The 13502-nt window shown below is 30.7% G+C and overlaps 1 protein-coding gene across 1 annotated transcript; it reads right to left on the bottom strand.

The window, feature by feature from the left end:
• Positions 1–8427: 8427 nt before the first annotated feature.
• On the bottom strand, positions 8428–13502 carry LOC126660914 (uncharacterized protein At4g06598). Its single transcript, XM_050354631.2, has 5 exons — positions 13328–13502; positions 11295–12027; positions 9868–9943; positions 9633–9759; positions 8428–9151 (listed from the first exon to the last, which is right to left on the bottom strand). Exons 2-5 carry the CDS (start codon positions 12005–12007, stop codon positions 8946–8948), a joined length of 1122 nt encoding a protein of 373 aa, XP_050210588.1. The 5' UTR covers positions 12008–12027; positions 13328–13502; the 3' UTR covers positions 8428–8945.

Here is a 13502-nt window from a genome sequence, read left to right as displayed (position 1 = left end):
GAAAAACTCAAATACAAAATAATAAATATTATTCTTTTTAAATTCATGAAAAAAGTAATAGATCAAACAAAATCTCATAGAACTAATAGTAACTAATTCTATATAATATTGTATGTATATTTATTGCTGATTATAATGAATAAGTATCCTCTTAAATTTATTAGAATGTGAGTAATCAAATTTATTTAATTTTATAAATTATAACATAGATAAATTTAATTTAATTAATACTTTTTTAATTTATACTATAAAGATTCTTTTTAACCTTTTTTTTCGTGTTGATGTATTTTTTATGATTATGTTTAGATTTGTACAGTTTCTTTAAAAATAATATATATTTTGAAATAAAAATAATTCTCTAAAAAGACAATTCCAAAAGAATATTTTAAATAGAGCAAAAAATCGAGTTTTATCAGCTAATAAAATTTCTTGCTAAATTCAGAAATAGTTGTTGAATAATGGCTTTTGTAAAAATTTAAATTTATTTAAATAATTTATATATTCTTTCAAAACTGGCCAACTCATATTTTACTACAAATAATTTTTCATATAACTTTTTCCTTTTCATAAGAATCATAGTATACCAGATCCGAAAGCAAAATAGTCCTACTCCTACGGCACCCACTCCATTTCCATTTTAATAAGCATTTATAAACTAAGCTTAATCTAAATGTATAAACAAAAAAAACATAATCTACAACTAATTACACCAATTTATCATTATTTATACATTTTCATTAGTTTTTTTTCCAAAGTAGAGTTAAATATGAAGATTCTACTTATAAGGAATGAAAGTCATAAATAAGAATTTACATATGATCTTTCAAAAAAATTAAACTACAAAATAATAGACGACAATAAGATACAAGTAAAAGAAATCGAAAAATAAAGAAAATTCTAAATATAAATCCCCAAAACTTAACACAACGAAATCGTTGGTGTCTCGAAATTTTCTTGTACCGATTTGTCAATCAAACCGCTTGAACCGTTAAAGTCTACTATTTCCGATTGCCGATCTTCATCTTCACTAAAATTCTATAGATATAGATCCATATCCTTTTTATTTTTTAGATTTACAATACTTTGGAGTTAAATCTCAAACAAACACTAAAATTTTTTGTGGATCTAAGAAATATAAACAAAGGAGGGAAAAAGACTTAAACTTTATTGCTAACAAGCAAGAAACAAAATCTAAATCAAGCAAAAATTAGACTTTTATTTTTGAATTTATTGAACTAGACAACTAGATTTAGAAAAACTAGTAATATAGACAGGGATAAGATGATTTTCAGGCTATCCGAAAAGATTATTCTCTCCTATTTTCAAAAAGATGAAGTGAAAAGAAGTATCTTTTTAGAAAGAAGTGAGAGCACCACATTTGAAAGAGAGAGAGTCTTGTACTCATAATTAATTAGTTCGCACATTTTCATTAGTTTGGATGGCAGTTACTTATACAAGGACACATGTATTTGATTTAATTACCAACATAAATCCAACCCCATAAGTAAGAATCTAACGCTATGGTTTATCTATATTTTTATTAATTTGCCAAATTCCATAATAAACTTGACAATTTATCAAATTCATTAAAATGGTTAGTTTTCTCCAATATCTTAAACACTAAATACAAATATGAATATTTAATTTTTTATGCCTAACATTTTATTCTCATGAATCATCTAAATGTTGTTGTAATATTAGCTTACATGATTTATACATGAATGTTCATATAATTATTAATTACAACTCCCAAATTAATAACATCAAAAATTTAACGAGCTAGTATGACATCTAAAAATCTACATGTCTTCCTCTTCCTCTTCATTTTTATTTTTTTATTAAAGTTAACAATTTAATTATCGCTGATATTTGATTTATTAAATTTAAGTTTGCATGTTTAATCAAATTTGATTTTTTTTTTTGCAAATACAACTCAAGACAGTGAATTTATAGATAGCGTTCCGCCAAGCCCCAAAATAGATTGTTGAGACTTAGAGATGATGCACCAATAGTCAATACCTTAGGGGAAAAAAATTCAAGTTCTTCGAAAATTTATAAAATAATATCCTCCTGTCATACTCAATTATTAATTTATATTTGAGACATCATATCATGTTTTTATCTACGGTCTATATATTTGTGTTAATTTGATAACATTCTATTTTATTTTATTTTCATATTAGTTAAATGAAGTGAATTAAAAATGTTTTATAGTGTTATAATAATTGGGGAAAATTGATAAATTTCCGCCATATATTCCTTTTACATTGTTAGCTTAACTTAATAAACTACATTTATTTTTGTAAATTATGAACTTGAATTCAAATGGCACTCTATGTCTATTGGATGTTGAAGGCATTAATTGAATTATAGATTTCATTTTTTGTATTTGCTACAGTTAAATATATCCATAAAAAATAGGTTTGTTTTTTTAAGCGTATTAAATTATAGGCTTCTTTCTATTTTTAGAAAATAGTAACTAGATAAATGTCTAAAACATTCTTAATTGAATTAACTTTTAGTCAGCTAAATTTAATTGATAATAGCTTTAATAACCACAATAATTAATACTTTTAATAATAAAAATAATAAAAATAATTTTATATATTTTTTATGAGTAATTTTGAATTATTGAATAATAAAAATAGATAGAAAAGAATAATATATTAATTATCTAATAAGAAATTATAGGGAGTTAGTACTATTCTTACTAAATATACTAATTTTTTTAATATGTATGTGATAGGAGTAAAATACTCATATGTATTGATTGTTTCCGCATGCTTTTATTATGTTTCACCGTATTTTTTTAGTATTTTGTATACTTTATAACATGTGTGAGTGTTTTAGGGATATTGGAGTATTGCAGAGTATTTTGGCATAAGAAGAGGGAAGAATCGACGATTTTGATAAAGGGTAAAGTCTTGAAGCAAACAGACACTGAAATCACATTTGAGAATCTGACCCCTCTGCACTATTTGACGATTTTGGATTAGTTAGAGACTTCTAACGAGTTTTGTGTTCTCATAAAAAAAAAGTAGACATCCTAAACTTTTCAGGAGTTCAAGAACCAACTCATTTGGATATTTTTATACCGAGTTATGAAGTTTTGAAGTTCGTGGTCGTGCAGCGGATCCGAAACACCCCTCTTTGGTTTGTGCCTTAATTCGAGACTAGATAAAGCTGGGGGGACATTATAGTGTCTCAATCCGACACACCGGCTTTATTTGGTGTCTTGGATCGAGAAAAGGCAAAAATATAGGCTTTTCATGCTTCAAACACAAGAGATATAATTTGGGACCACTTCCACTTTTGGCCAAACACAACTTGTACATGGATCTTTTATTTTCCCATTTGTATTGCCTATATAAGGCACCTTATCTCAAATTAATACATATACTTCATAGAGAATATTTCATCCATTTTTAGTTGTCTTTTTTAGGAGAGAATCTTAGGTAGACTCGGTCTACCACGTCATCCGTGGACTAACCTATCATATTATGACATGTCATTAAAATAGTGGCACTATCGTAATTTTGTTTATTACTTATTTACACTTTGAATAGTAATATTACGATAATGCCATTATTTTAATGACGTGTTATAATATTATAGGTTTAGTCTATAAATAACGTGGTGAAACGAGTCTACCTAAAATTTTTTTCTTTTTTAGTTAGGAGCAAAGTAGTTTTAAGGTTTTATACCTCCATCTTTTTCACAATGTTGGATTTTGAAGCTTTATTTTTTATTGTCAGAACAAGATTTTTACTTATTGAATGCAACCTATTTTAGTTGAATTTTAATTGTTTTATATGATTTATTACTCTACACTTCTAATTAAGGTAATCACTCTAATTTTCATTATTCTTATTAGTTATTGTTTAGTAGTGAATGTCTGTTTAACTATGGTTGACTAAGTCCCTTATCTAAGGGTTGTTTATGATTTCTCTATATGATGAATAGGTGATTAGATCGGGCTAAATCTGGTGATTTTTAAAAGTTTGGCTATAACTAACACAAAACGTAGAGGTGGCCACGGTTCATAACCCGGCGGTTCCGGTACGGAACCGCCGGATCACGGTTCAAGGAAAAGTGGAACCGGCCCGGAACCGCCTAAGAGACGGTTCTATGACGGTTCGGAACCGGACGGTTCCGGTTCCGGTTTAGGACGGTTTAGAAAAAAATTAAAAATAAATTTAAAATTTAATTACTAAAAAATGTAATTAACAATAAAATAACTCACGGAGATAGTATTACAAGAAAAAAAAAATTTAAAAAAAAATAAAATATTAACCAAAAATTTAACTAAAACAAATATAACATATATTTTATTGTAAAAATAAATATATTATATGATAAAGATATGGCTTAATTGCGTAAAAAATCACAAACTTTAGCGTGTTTTGCAAATTTAACATAAACTTTCAATTTTGGCAAATTAATACACAAACTTTTGATTTTTGGCAATTTTAGCACCGATCAATTTTTTGTGAAAAAAATGCTGATGTGTACACCGGAATAACCACTATTCCGGCGTCCACATCAGCATTTTTTCTATTTTTTTGAAGGAAAATTGATCGGTGTTAAAATTGCAAAAAATCAAAAGTTTGTGATTTAATTTGCCAAAATTAAAAGTTTATGTTAAATTTGCAAAACACGCTAAAGTTTATGGTTTTTTACGCCATTAAGCCTAAAGATATCATATATATTTTAAATATATGATATATATTTTTTATCAACGGGTTCGACCCTTAAACCACCGGTTCCGACCCGGAACTCCCGGTTCACGGTTCAACAAATATGGAACCGGCCCGGAACCGCCCTTTGTACGGTTCCGGGCCGGTTTTAGTCCGGTTCCGGATTTGACTGGTTCCAGGCCAGGTTTGACCGAGCCAATTCCGAGCCGGTTCACAGGCTACCCGGCCCATGGCCACCTCTAACAAAACGTATAGGTTTGGCATTTTTTGGTGATTAAGCTTTTAAAAATGAATTAGTCATAATATTTAATAAATTATAATAAAAAAATAAAGATAAATTTGTAAAAATTTAAAATATTAATGGTGTTGTTTTTATTTTAAACTGAGCAACTAATAAAATGAACAATTATTTTCTAGGGCTCTATTCTAAATAAAGTTTGATTTATTTTTTTTTTAGGCTTGAAAAAGTTGTTTTCAGCTATTTTGGTGTTTTTTTTAAAATAAGAAAAGTAGAAACTAGACTTTCGATGGGTAAGATCAGTACGTATTTCTTTCTCTTTCGATTATTGTAGATAAATTTCAAAATTTTCATTATAATAACAATTTTTGTTCTTTCATTTATTGCAGCAAAATTGAATTTTCTATTTTAAAAATGTGAGAACGAATTGGATTGGATGAGAAATCAAAGCTACAAATGTCATGGATTTCTATCTAATTTTCATATTTTAAGTGAAAAAACGTGTAAAATTTAAATATAATTGTTTGATTTATTTTTAATTGAGCATAAGATTTTTTTAATTTAATTCTGAGGTCATTTATCCCTCCAAAAATAAAATTGTATGAGAAAAAATATATGTACATGCTGGTGATCTTCATATCTTATAATATCTAAGAGTTAAAATTTAAAATCAAATCTTCACCGAAGAATACTGAATAATAAAATTTTCGTATCAAAGTGACTTATGGTATGGTTTTAGAAAATTTATTTTAGAAATCCTCGACTTTTGTTCGGTTTTAGAGAATTTTCAATTTTTGGATTTTTCCGAAGTGTATAAACCCCTACATACATATACATATATTTTAACAAAAAGATAAAATAATTATATATACAGTTAGACCCTATAATAATTAATAGACATGGCAGATTAAAAATTTCTTAATTATTAGAATTATTATTTTATTGAATTTGTATAGAAAAAATTATAGAAAGTATAAAATATATTTGGAGCAAGGTTAAAAAAATTCATAAAATATACATGTTTTCTCAATTTAATCACGAACTTTAAAACGTCTCAATTGTAGTAAAAAAGTTTTATTTTTTTTAATTTGATATACGAGGTCATAATATGATGACGTGGCTGACAAAAATGATTTCCACCTCAATAAAATTACAATAATGAATGAATGTCGCGTCACCATATGTATCGAATTGAAATAAATGCAACTTTCTATATACAATTGAGAGATTTTAAAGTTCGTGAATAAATTGAAAAAATATGTATAGTTTATGAATTAATTTAACATTATCCCAATATATTTTAAAGCATTCGTAAACCTAATATTAATATTATATAATAAAAAAGGCCAACTAAATACACTCCAGTGAAGGATCCAGGTTAAGAAATTTCTCGGCAATTTTCAGATTTATTTGAGATCCAATACATCATGCAGGAGAATAATAGAGAAACATATTTACTAGCTTAACAAGCAAAAGAACTTTCTTTCGGATTAAATCACTAGTTTTTGTATCCATTTCTCTTTGTTTTATCTATTTTTAGGGGTAAAAAAAGTAAATACACTTCATAATCACTCAATTCAAAAGAAATAATTTTATATTCAGTTAAAAAAATGTCAATTTGATACTAAACCAACAAATAATTATCAATAAGTTGTATTCATGAAATAAAATAATTGTTAATATCTTTTTACACTAGAAATATGAAAAGTTTTTTATTTTTAATAAATAATTAAGTTTAGAGCTGGATAACACTTTAAAATTCCACATATAAATTAAATTAATCTATAAATATATATATATATATATATATATATATTATAACAAATCTCTCTAATAATTAATATTCATATAGAATATATTTTAAATTTTATTAATTATTAATTATCTAACGGGGAACCAAGTTGATTCCCTCAATATTCTATTAATTATTAGAATTATTAATTATTAAATGTTAACTAGAGGTTTACTATATATCAATAACTTTTACCTTTTTGATAAATACAATTTTTTTCTCTGATTCTTTGATTTTGTAAATTGAGACGATTATAAACCTAAACCTATAAATAAGAGTATAACGCTAGGTTAATTTTGTTAGTTGCTTGTGAGTTGCAGTTTTAATCTGCATTGTAGTAATAATGGCTGGTGATCCGAGTGATGATGAGATTGTTGAATTACTATTAAACAAGGTTAATCAAACCCCACTTCCAGGACTAATGATACCTGATTGTGATGTGAACGGGGATGAAGAACCCTGGCAGATTTGGGATAGATTGGGTGGCGCAACGTACAACAACAATGGTTTTCTTTACGTTTTCTGTCGTTTAAAGAGGAGGAGGGTTTGCGGTTCTAATATCAAACGGAACGTGGGATCGAGGGGAGGGATTTGGCAGGGAGAGGACAGTGAAAAGGTAAGAGGGATTGGATGGACCCGAAAGGGATTTCTGTATCGAAACAGGAAAAATTGCGGTGAAGATGGCTGTTGGGTGATGCAACAATATTCTGTTGATCAATGCGACAGTATGGTTTTGTGCCGTATTAAAAGTAACCATAGCAAAAGGAAACCGGATGAATATGCAAGTGATGAGTTGGAATTGAAATTTGCAAAGCGTCTCAAGGTTACTGCTGAAGAATCTGAGAGTGATCTTAATTATGAAGAATCTGTTGATTTGTTTGTCAATGAAGACCCTGCAGAGATTTCGATTTCCGAATTGGTAGACTTGCTGCGTCAAAAAGAAACTGTTTCTGTTGGTCTTGTTGTTGGTGATGCAGAATATGTATTAGTTTCGGATGATCATGCTGTGCCTGAATCTGAATTTCTGAATTCATATCTTGATGTGCAATTGGATCTTTCTGCACAATCGGATGATCCTGGAGAAGAATATGAGATTACAGAGTGGTTATCTGAAGTATTGGCTGATAATAAGAAGCCTGTCAAAAGCTGCAAGTTTGAAGACAAAATCATGACTATTGCGGATGATAACGCCATGTCTGCAGTTCCTGATCGCCAAGATTGTGATATTGTCGAATTTCAACGAGACCATGTTTCTGCTGATCACCAAGAAGAAGAAGATGATGATATGACCGAATTTCAACTCGAGGAACATGATCACCAAGAAGAAGATGATGATCATATAGATTAATAGTCGTTCACTTGAACGTAATCGTTAGTTTCAATTGATCGTCGCCGACATTATTGTTTTATAAAATTGATTGATACATTGCTTTCTTTAATTGATTGAATTCCATATGGATTATTTGCTTCTTAGCTATGAAATGTTATGTGCCTATTTAAGCTTCATATAAATATTCAATTGAATGAATAGGAATTCCAGAGGCATTATTGCAGAGATCTGATTGCTTCAGGTTTACAGTGTTATTGTCATCAGGCACTGTTACCACACATTGCTCCAATTGAACAACTATTTCTATATTTTGCACTTTTTCTGTATCAACAGATGAAAAAACACAACAGAAAGTAGAATGAAAGTTGAATTCCCAGTAACCAAATCAGCAACAAGACATGGACATTGCATTGAACAAATTTTACAAGAAAGCGTTTCTGCTGAATAACGTTGTTACAGCTTATGCATATTCAACATTGGCCCTACAGATCCTTCACTACAATCTACTCCACAAAGTGGTAAGTCCTAATGGACAACGGGAAGGATACAAATTTTCTGAATTATAATCACTTAAACATGCGGAGAGGCTCCCGGACATTAAACCTCTGTTCTCTGTAAGTTACCACCTCCGATGAGTCATCTTGTCGGAAAACATAATTTTCCATAAGAGACTACCAGGTGCACGTGAGGATGCTAATCAAATGAAAGGGACCAAGAAACGGAAGAAGAAAAAAAAAAGAACTTGTGGAAATATCGTGGATAGATGGGAAGGAGACTGGACAAACTCGGATTTCATCCCCACTCCAGGAGAAAATGATGACGGTCAATGTGGTAGCCCAGCTAAGGTAAAAAACAGTGGTACAACATGTCTCCGGTTAAATCATATATCTAAGTACGCAGTGAGCCTGTCACAGGATCACGGCCAGAATTTGCATCCTTATGCTTCAATGAGAGATTTCCAAACTGGGATTCAAGGTCCCTGCTGTTAGTTCGGCGATGGCTGGAAGATGGTTGCTGTTGTTGTGGCGGTTTCTGTTGCTGCTGATACAAGGCTCTTAGCCTGCCGATCTCTCTCTCCAAAACTTCATGCTCCACTGATCCAAAAAGAAAAGCAGTTGTTTTAGAAATTGTTTAAAACTATAGATAAGGACTTAAATAGGCATTACTTCAGATTATAGGAGCCAAATTTGTTTTTCTTAATTGCCAACTTTACTCAGTTTCTACCTTTCATTCAAAGAGGCTCATTTTTAACGAAAATAAAAACACAATGGCCCGATTTCAACAAATTAAAGTAAACGATTCATCGAGCAAAAGACAATAGTAGAGGAGGCCAAATCTGCATATACTATGTATGCCCCACATCAAATTTTCTTGCTTTAAAATCTCCCCACTTAGTTAACTCTTTTGGTTCATGAAAATTAAAATAATGATTCTTCATTAAAAGCAGAATGACTCCAATTTTAAGGCTTGTTGCCATGACACTAGTATCCTCATAGAACACGTAAAAATAAAGGTGAAGTGGCAAAGGAGCAATAATTTTAACAGCTCTTAAGAAAAAATAGAATCAAAACTTACAGTATTTAATAAGCTGCTCCTGGGCTAAATTTTCTAAACGTTGCTTAAGGGCTTTATTCTCCATATTCAGAATGAGATTTTGCTGGTTGAGAAATTCAACCTCAGCTGAAACTTCAGATCCTTCTGCCTGTAGAGTACAGCATGCAAAATTGACTGTTTTAGGTAATGAAAATTCCATATTCTTTCAAACTCTAAATATCACGTTCAGTAACCAGTTCAGTGATGAGCAAATTACCTGTAAAGCTTGTACATTTCTTTCCAGCTCAGCTATGTACTGAAGTTTTCGAACCCTAGAGCGTTGAGCAAATTGCCTACATATGACAGCATTATAAATGTTAACATCCCATACATCACTTGCCAATCTGTTCCCACAGTGTTCATAACTTATCCGCTATACACTATTTACAGTACTATACTATCACGCACAGTAAGAGTAAAATTTCTAACAATAACCACCGAACAGACCAAATAGAGAGAGAAAAAGTTATACAGATGAGTACTATTTCTCTCAAATGCATTAATTGGCCCCATTTATAATATCAATCGCTTATCACAAGCTTCTAGTCAGTGTAAAGTTTTAAGATAGATGTAATTTCAGCGCACAGAAACTACAGCGGAAGCTGTCCTAAACAATCAACGAAAAGATACTTTTCTAGCTTAGCTAGAAATGAGGACTAATCCTAATTAAATCTCAGTTATTGTACAGTTTTAAGGAGCCTAATATGACATTTAAATGTTACATCACTAGAAGAAAATAAATGTAAAAAAAAATTGGATAGGCTTGGGCATGCTTGGATTTCGTTGAAAATAATTTTGCTGAATCATAACCAGGTCGGTTAACTCACATATAATGACATATTTAAAAGATAACAGTTGTGATGCATTGCAAAGGAGAATCCACATATCACTTTTGTGTCATAATAATGAAAAAGAATAAATGGGAGGTCAAATTAGGGAAAGGCAAATTGAATGTGTTATAATTCCCTCTAGGTCACAACTATTGATAAGTTCATCATTTTCCTCTTCCTATTGGGCATCAACTCTTTTCAAAATGCACACTACTAGATATCATCATGCTCCCAAATGGAAAACTATAGATAAATACTAATATAGTAGTATATAATGAGCTGGCCACCCCATTAGCAGGGATATCTAGAAAATGAAACCCAGTAATTATGGCAGAAAACATGGTACAACTCCCTAAAGTACCCAATTAATTTGAAGTAACCATACTTGGCCAGCTCCCAATCCTGCCCCATATTTTTTTAATCTATGAACACAAATAACTCCCACCAAAGGTTAACTTTCAAGCTTAAGTGCTATTCTATGTTGACTTTCATCGCAACTTAATTGATTCAGCTAACTTTTATTCAATGTGCCATACAAGAACTTTGACATTTGTAAGAAAGATATCCAAAGTTTAAAATAGAATTCACAAGTGAGAGGTAAAATGACATGCAACACGCATCATATTTCCAAATCAGTGCTCTCATTATTCAAGTCAGCTCTAACTTGTAGTCTACATCAACAATAGTAGTTACCATATCCTAAGACAACAAACAGAATCATAAACCAATAGCAGCAATCATGTGACTTATCCAATTGAGAAAATAGAAGTAATCTACCAAACTCTGGAATAGAAAAGTTTATAAAAGTACATACTGTTTAGCACGCTTTGTATCAGTCTCTGCTATTGAAGACTTGGCATGAGAACAATCTTTTCTTTCAGATGAAGCTTTTGAATCATATGGACTAGATTCAGCTGATTCTTGTTTCTCACTTAATGAAGATGGAATCCCATCTGCTTCCTGTAGCGCACATCCCGAGTTTTGTGTAACAGCACTCTCCCTCGCAGAAAGAAGCCCACTCTGACGTGTTAGTGGATTTGGAGATGAAATCAAAGTCCTATTTCTCTGCTTAGTAGGGTTTACATCAGCATAGAGAGAGGCTTGCCTAGCATCTTTATGATAATCATAGTCTTGAGATCCCCAAGAAGGTATGATCATATTTTTATATCTGTAATCATCTTGTGCAGCATAATCTGTGTTATAAGAGTTAGCAACATCAATATACGCAAAGGAGTCACTAGATGAACGTCGATGACCTCCTCGGCGAACAGGAGTCTCTGGCTCATCAAGGAGATCATCAAGCCAAGAAGGTTGCTCCTCTATGACAAGTGTCTCAGATGATGTTCGTAAGTGATGAGAATTTCCTTCCTTAGGCCTTTGAACAGCTTTTGATCCTATTACACTGCTGGGAACATAATCAACATATGATGGAGAAACACTCGGAAAAGGAATTTTTGGAGGAAGCAAGGCATGCTTTCCGGAGTACATAAAATTTCTAACATTTGCTGACCCCTTGGAATTTGCCATAACCAACACAGAACCAATCCCTATAAAAAGGTGAACATATCAAATGACAAAGAGGATTGTTATCAGTAAATAGGATAACATGAAGAGGAAGCAATTATTTTATTGTTTTTCAAACATTTTTCAATCCCAGAATAATTCTTTAGGAAACTTAAAACAAACGGAAACTTCTAAAATGATATTCAAGACTTCCGGTCACGTTTTTGAAAATTTGTTTTTAGTGACATGAAATCTATAAGTGATCATGACGCGCATGATGGTTATCCATTTCAAATATATTCTTTACATATTTTAGCAAGCAAGGTAAAATGTGACCAGTAACATGCATAACAGTACCAAGTTACAAACTATGATAACAAAGCACATTAGGAATATATCAATTCATCACTTCCTACGAGAATTCAGTAATTCAGCAATTAATGTCTAGACAAATTTAAGTGCAACCCAGTCCAGAAGAAGCTTACGAAACAATGTAGGAAAAGCTGCTATCTGTTGCTTAAGATCTCAAAAGCAACACATCAGCTACCTATAAGTTTTTCAAGGAAAGCCCGTTACTAATTAATTATTAAAAAACACATAGACCACTAACTTTGATAAATTAAGAAAACATATTCCCCTTATTTCCAATTGAATCTAAGAGTTAAATTCCTTAGTTTTCCATCGATTAGTGATTTCCTGTAGACTGAACATGAGTTTTCCAAGAACCATTCCGAAGCCGATAGTTGGTTTTTCCTATACCTAAATTTAAAAACATACACATACTAAAAAAATATTATCACTTCAAAATCCATTTCAATTCTTCATCCAGATTTGGTGATCATTCTCAATCAAAAAAGAGTTGGCCAAACACAGTCCTTTAAATCAAAGAGTTAGCTTTTCTTGTACCTAAATCTACCAGAAATTTCCAAATAAGGAAAGTTCAAGCATCTAAAGCAATCTAACATGAATAAAAGAATCAAAGTATACTAATAAAAACATAACCAAGACGAGAAAAATATTTTCACTTAACTATAAGCTCAAATATATTCATAGCAAATAAAAAAATAAGAAAATCAAACCAAGAAAATTAGAAGAAGAAAAAAAGATACCCACCAGTTCAAAACGACAAATTCTATGATTCCCAACATTTTCTCAGCAACCAAACAAGAAATACCAACTATCAAACTCAAAAACATAGCAATGTACAATAAAAGAGCTGACCCAGATAAGAATCTAAGCTCATTTCATCAAATTAGAACCCAAAACTAAAACAGATTCATTTTAGAATAGAAAAGAAATGTACTTTATTATTTTTCTTACAGAAAAATTAAAAAAAGTTAGTACCTTTATTGATGAACAGAGATCTTGAAATGCAAATTTGAAATAATTAAAGAAAAAAAGGATCAGTTTGTGTGTTTATTAGGGTTTCTATTTCTGTTTTGCTCTTAATGGAGTTCTTCTGGCTCTCGTTGAAGACTTGGGGTTGAAAAGGGTATAATTGAAAAATATTGTTAACAAA

This window comes from Mercurialis annua, linkage group LG8, assembly GCF_937616625.2.
Source record: "Mercurialis annua linkage group LG8, ddMerAnnu1.2, whole genome shotgun sequence".
In the NCBI taxonomy this organism is placed as follows: Eukaryota; Viridiplantae; Streptophyta; class Magnoliopsida; order Malpighiales; family Euphorbiaceae; genus Mercurialis; species Mercurialis annua.
The sequence above is the reverse complement of the archived record's forward strand: the minus strand, read 5'-3'. Positions and strand labels throughout refer to the sequence as shown.

Coding starts and splice junctions, on each gene's coding strand:
- LOC126660914 (XM_050354631.2), bottom strand. CDS start 12,007: ATGGCAAATTCCAAGGGGTCAGCAAATGTTAGAAATTTTATGTACTCC. Junction 9,760..9,867: donor GAAATGTACAAGCTTTACAG/GTAATTTGCTCA, acceptor TGTACTCTACAG/GCAGAAGGATCTGAAGTTTC. Junction 9,152..9,632: donor GGAGCAGCTTATTAAATACT/GTAAGTTTTGAT, acceptor TTTTTGGATCAG/TGGAGCATGAAGTTTTGGAG.